This window comes from Camelus ferus, chromosome 13 (genome assembly GCF_009834535.1).
Source record: "Camelus ferus isolate YT-003-E chromosome 13, BCGSAC_Cfer_1.0, whole genome shotgun sequence".
Taxonomy (NCBI): domain Eukaryota; kingdom Metazoa; phylum Chordata; class Mammalia; order Artiodactyla; family Camelidae; genus Camelus; species Camelus ferus.
In genome coordinates, this window is record NC_045708.1 from 481,237 (window position 1) to 487,400 (window position 6,164).

The following is a 6,164-nucleotide window of genomic DNA, read 5'->3' on the forward strand; positions in this document are numbered from 1 at the left end:
AGTCAGAGATGACAGAAAAGGCAAAGAGGCTGGAGCTTTCTGGAGAATTTACTGACCAGCAGGGGTGGGGGTCACAGTGAGGCGCCCGACCAGGGATACCCTGGGCAGGGTGGCCGCACCTGCCACAGCAGGGCTTGGGGGCCTTATTGCTGGGCCGGGGCCTCCCCTAGACCCGTACCCCGCGCCCCCCACTGCGGCCCGCGGACGCACACGTCCCATGCACGTGCTCCCGTGTGCAGACGTGGGCGCGCCCGGGTCCGGCCCCCATCCCGGCCGTGCCCTACTCCCGGCCGCGCTCCTCCAGCAGAACTGACCCCAGGAACCAGACGGGCAGAAGGAGACGGACGCCGACGCACAGGAAGCCGTGGGTTTCAAGTGCCAGAAGCGGTCCCGTGCCGGACGCGCGGCCCCACCCGCGGCTCCGGTGCCACCGCCCCCGCGGCCCCGCCCCGGCCCCACCCCGACCCCCTTTATAAAAAGAAGAGGAGACAGCACCTTCCGCCGGACGCGCCCGACGGCCGCGGGCGCCCTGGCCCGGGCGGGCCGGCCGTCCAGTCCCGTGAGCGTGGGCGCGATGGCCGGCGGCCCTGCGAGTCCTGCGCGCGGCTCAGAGGTGCCGCGGGCTCGGGTGGCCGTTGTGGTAGAGTTTCTGCTTCACGTGCACCATGTTCCCGGTCGCCTCCTCGAAAGGCCTGTGCGGCCGCCGGCCCAGCTCCCGCAGACTGCACAGCTTGGGCAGCCAGGTCCACGAGCCGTCTGCGGGGCGGGGTGCGCGGTCAGGGGTGGGCGGGGCGCGGTCGGGGGTGGGTGTGGGCGGGGCGGGGGCCGCCCCGGGTTGGGGTCCGGGCGCCGGCTGGGCGGTCCCCGGGCCGCACACTCACCGTAGCGCCGGCCGGCCCTCCAGGCGCGCACCGCGCAGTGCAGGACGCCGTCCATCCACACCAGGAACCAGCTGATGCAGAAGCCGAGCAGCAGCCCCAGCATGAGGTCGATCTCCTGCTTGGTGACGTTGTCTGTCACGAAGTAGTTCTCGGAGGCGTCCACCACAGACTGGTCCCCGTCGTACGGGATCACGTAGTGGACGTGGTGCCTGGGGGCGGCAGGGCGGGCTGGCACCTGTCCCGCGGGGCGGGAGGGGACCCCGCAGTAAGCCGCACCCGTTCGCCTGCTGGGGTCTTTGAAGCAGCCCTTGTGGGGAGCTGAGGTCGGGAAGGGGCCAGCGCACTCGCCCCTGCTGGGTCACAAGGCGGGGAGGCTGCCCGGAGGGTGGGAGTGTGCGAGGTCAGTGGTCAGCGTGGAGTCCAGTAGCTGGCCAGGGTGCATCTGCTGGCGCCCTTTCCTCAGCTTCCCCTCCAGGGAATTCCAAGTGGCATCAGCCCCGCCCTGGCCTTGGGTCTTCCTTCTGTTCCTCCATCCCTTGCAGGAACCTCCCCTGCCCCAATTCTCTGTGCTGGAGGCCGGGGCGCCCCCCTCAACCGTGCCCCACACGGATCCGCTGCTCCTGAGACAGATGGTGGTCCAGGCCTCCTGGACCGTGGTCCCACCCAGGCCTGGGCCATTCCTCTCAGCATCCCCTCCCTCCACCATCCAGGCTGAGGCCACTGAACCCTCCAGGCCTTCACTCGCCTCTGAGGGCCACACGGAACCCTCTCCACAAGGAACCCTATCCACAAGCCTCCCTCCAGCCTCAGGCCTGCCTGAATCCTCTCCTCCTCCAGGAAGCCCCCCGGGCCCAGTGATTCCAGGGTGGGTGGCTCTGCCCAGGAGACCAGTACCCAGGACGACTCTAGGCTCCATGCCGCCTGCTCCCACCAGAAGAGCCGAGGAGAGGGAGCTGCCGGCCCTGGGTGCCCAAGGCACGTGCCCCCTCCCCCCCAATCACTCTTCACCAGCTGGGCCCTCCTCCTGCCTCTAAGCGCAGGGCTTACCCAGGAGTCCTCCTGCCTGGTTCCCGTCCTCCCTGAACCCCTTTGCTGGCTTCTCCAACTCTCCACCCACCAGGCTCCCACTGCCTCCCGATGTCTGTGCCGAGCTCCCGCTGCCTGTGTGGCATCTCCACGTGGGATCTACAGACACCTCAGACTTGCACCTAAAAATAGCTCCTCCCTCCCCAGACCCGCTTCTCCCCAACTTCCCCTCCCTTAGATGTTGACACCTCTGCCTGATCGTCAGCCGAGATGGGTCCCTGTCCCCACCTTGCCACTGGACAGGCCTCACCCCCACTCCAGAGGGACCTCCTTGAGAATGGAAACCCCACAGGTAGTCCCTGACCCCAAGCCCCTGCCGTCCCCCGTCACCCATGTCCCTGCACCAGCAGGGGCCACAGAGTCCTTCCTCCCCGTGGAGTCACGGGGGTCCTGGTGCCCCCACACCAGCCCAGAGGGGACAGCGGCAGGCAGGTCTCCTCTCACACACCTCTGGCTTTTCCTGGGGCCTCCTGCCTGCCATCCTGCTCAGCTGGTCCAGCGTGTGACCAGTCCTGGTGGGTGGGGCCTCGGCCACCACAGACCCACGGAGCCAGGGCCAAACGGAACCTGGGTTAGTTAGCAAGGACTGCCTGACACATGGCAGCCCGGCTCACCTGATCACAGCTTGCCAGGAGCCTTCGGAGGTCATCAATAAGAGATGGAAAACTATGATTATCGCCCAGAATGTGCAGGAGCTGCCAGCCCTCGGAGGATGACGCCCCTCGTCACCCAGGCCAGGCCAGACCTCGCAACAGCTGGTAACACTGAGCTTCGCTTCCACCTCCTGCCTGCCCCAGTCTCCGGGACCCCGACTGGGTCATCCTCAGGCCCACTCCTTCCTAGCCCTGGACAGGGCAGGAGACTTGAAGACCAAGTCGCCAAGGAAGCCAGAGATGCCCCTGCAAGTGGAATGGGGCCAGGGCTCCAACTGCCCCTGGAGGCACAGGACCTCCAGGGAGTCGAAGGTCATGACCTGTACCCCCAACACTGGCCTGGCATCTGCTGCCCCTCTCCTACCCCTTGCCCTCCTCCTTCCTCCAAGTCATGCTCCTGGGACCAGGGGCTTGGGTCACCCACGTGCACACGTATTTCTGTGATGTGTACATACATGTGTCCTGCCTGGGCCACGCGTGCTGCACGTGTCTACCTGAGGGCAGACGCATGTTGTGTATACATGCCGGCCACATGCACAGAACACGGCGTGTATACCATGGACTCAGGCCTGCGAGCTCCACAAGTGTGCATGTGCACACTCGCCCGGGCATGAGCATGGTGCGTGCGTGTCACATGTAAATGCACATGCATTGGGCGCTGCGCACAACTGTCCTCTCTGTGGGCACTGTGGCACACACGTGGGTGTGCACAGCCTGCTGGCATGTGCGCTCTGGGACACTTGCACATGTGTCCTCTGCATACAGTCCCCCATATAGGCATGTAGAAGGCATACACGTGTGTGCACTCTGCACACGGTGTGTACACACCAGTCCATTGTGGCAATGCGTGTCCACAGCGTGTATAGACACCCCGTCTGCGAGACTACTCTGCAGACACAGTGCACACACACGGAGCACACGGGGCTGTATATTGTGCTTTACCATGTACTGTGCAGACACGTACATGTCATCAATATACAAGACTCCTCTGTACACCGAGTTTACACATCCTGTGTGTAGCAATGAGTACAAAGCACACGCACGTGGACACACACAGAAACACTCTATGCTTGTGGCAGGCGTGGCTCTTTGTGTTTTCTGTGTCCACAAACACTCTAAGCTGTGCAACCAGGCCTCTCCGGAACTTGCACTCCGTGGTGGGCACGTTTTACACGAATCCGTGTGTACTCTGGACACTATGTATCATGCATACACACACCCTGAGCAAAAACATTCTGAAAACACACCTTGTCTGCCTGCCCAGAAGGGCCCTCAGCGGGAGGTCACAGGCACACCCGAGCTGGTCACAATAAGACAGCTCCCGCACGTGTCAAACATGCGTTACTAATGTTTATGGAGCTAAAGTCTGGGCCCCGTGCCGAGCACACCACCAGTCTCCAGGAGGGTCTCAAGATCCCTGCTTCTACCCTCACAGTCAGCCCAGGAAGCAGCGCAGCTGGCCTCATGTGGCTCCTTCACCCTGGGCCATGCGCCCCAGGCAGGGACACAGGTCTCTGGAGAGTGGCCACCAGCAAACTCCCTGGATGACTCCTGGCCAGCACCTGGGAGGGTCGCTTACACGCGTCTCCACCTGCCCTGATGGCCCGTGTTCCGCTTCGACACTCAGTCTGCACACACAGGGATGCTGCGTGCTTGTGAGGCCTGGAACCGTCCTCTCTCACACTCACACCCCCCTTCCGTGTGCACACACGTCCCTGGAGCCAGAGCACGGGGCAGGTTCAAGAAGGCAAGCTCGAGCCCCTAGGGCCTACCAGCTGTGTGGCCTTGGGTAAGTCTGTCTACTCAAGCTCTCACTCTTTCTCAAGGTCCCAGCGTGCGGGCATCCTGCCGGGGTGCGGGGGTGCTATGTGTGCGCACATGTATATGCACAGACGGTACACACATGCGCGTCTCATGAGAAGATGTTTATTTCATACATGGACGTACAAACATGCATGGCCAGGAAGACTCCATCACTACATGTGCACAGCATGAGGGGTCACAAAGTGGGCGCAGGGGCCTCGGCTCTCCCCTTCCTCTGTGTGACCTTGAGCAAGCTCCACCTCCTTGCCTCAGTTCCTCCCAAGTTCAAGGAGGGGGTTGGGCGCGATGCCTCACTCAGGGTAGGCCCTGCCCACCTTGACCTTCTGTACTTCCCTCTACCTGGCTCCTGGGAAAGTTCACGGACACAGCTCAGGGCCCAGGGAGGAGGATGGTGTCCTCTGTGGCCACAGCCGTGCGCAGGATCCCTCCCGGGACACAGGCTGGGCTGCTGCTCCCCCGGCCTCCAGGCCCTGGACCAGGACCCATTCTGTTCGTCATCCCGCCAGCCCTTTCTCTAAAGGCAATTGGGGAGGGGGTCCGACTGACGCAGGCATGCCCCTCCCAACACCTATCTGTGGGCTGGAGGCTGGACAGTCCTTCCCCCACCCGGCCTGGCACAAGCCTCGGCAGTCTCCGCAAGCCTAGCCTAGCTCGGCCTTGCAGCGCGGCCTGCGCGGGGCTCGCGGGAGCCCCAGTGGGCTCCACCTCCGCCTCACATGTGTGATCACGCGTGTGCCCCTCCGGGCGCAGACTCACCGGCCACAGTTGCAGTGGCAGACGCGGTCCTCGCCCCGTAGGTGCGGGAGGATGTAGTTGTGGAATCGGTCCAGCAGCGCGTTCATGTCCATCAAGCACGCGATGGCCTGGAAGAGCCCATGACCGTTCAGCGCCGAGGAGGGCCCGGACCGGGGGCCCCACAGGCAGGGCTCGGCGCGCTGAGGACGGGGGAGCGCAGGGCAGCGGGGAATCGGGGAGCGCAGGCCGCGCGGGCCGGTAAACAAGGGGCGGGAGGGGGAGGCGGCGCGCGGGCGCGGGAGGCGCGAGCGGGTGCGGGGAGCGGGCGCGCGGGAAGCCCCTCCGCTCACCATCACGATCGACGCCCCCAGGATCATGAAGATCATGGTGTTCGCGCTCACGGACATCGGGCGGGGCCGGGCCGGGCCGGAGCGCCGCCCCCCGGCCCCGGCGCCCCCCCGGCCCCGGCCCGATGCTGAGCCCCCGCCGCCTCCGCAGAGGTCAGCCCGCCGCGCACCCACCGCCGCGGGCCGGGGAGCAGGCGCGGGGCCGGCGCGGGGCAGGGGACGCGGCGCTCCCGGGGTCCTCGGCCGCCCGGCCCGCGCGCTCGCCGCGCCCGCCGCGCTCCGCTCCGCCCTCGGCCCTGCCTCCCGCCCTGCGCGCGGCGCCGCTCCGACCCCCTCCCCCCGCGGCCTCCCCCGCGCCCCGCCTCACGGGAGGGATGTCGCCGCCCGCTGCCGCCCGCCCCCGCGACGCTGGCCGGACCCCTCCCCGGGGCCCGCAGGGCCCGCTCGCCCCCATCTGGACAGTCCCGACCCTGGCTGACTGCCCAGCGCCCCTGGACCCTGGGCCGCGTCCCGACCCGCCAGGCGATAGTGAAGAGGCCCTGGGCTTCCTTCCGCTCTCCTCCTCCTCCTCCCCACTTCTCAGCAGGAGGCCCCTCCTCCCAGCCCGGGGTCGCTAGGTGAGGGGCGGCGGGCAGGCT

General features: G+C 66.2%; 1 protein-coding gene across 1 annotated transcript; it reads right to left on the bottom strand.

Annotated features, from left to right (window-relative positions):
• Positions 1 to 30: 30 nt before the first annotated feature.
• On the bottom strand, positions 31 to 5,794 carry TMEM240 (transmembrane protein 240). Its single transcript, XM_032494927.1, has 4 exons — positions 5,530 to 5,794; positions 5,201 to 5,307; positions 882 to 1,090; positions 31 to 756 (listed from the first exon to the last, which is right to left on the bottom strand). The coding sequence occupies exons 1-4, from the start codon at positions 5,584 to 5,586 to the stop codon at positions 608 to 610; spliced, it is 522 nt and encodes a 173-aa protein (XP_032350818.1). The 5' UTR covers positions 5,587 to 5,794; the 3' UTR covers positions 31 to 607.
• Positions 5,795 to 6,164: the final 370 nt, after the last annotated feature.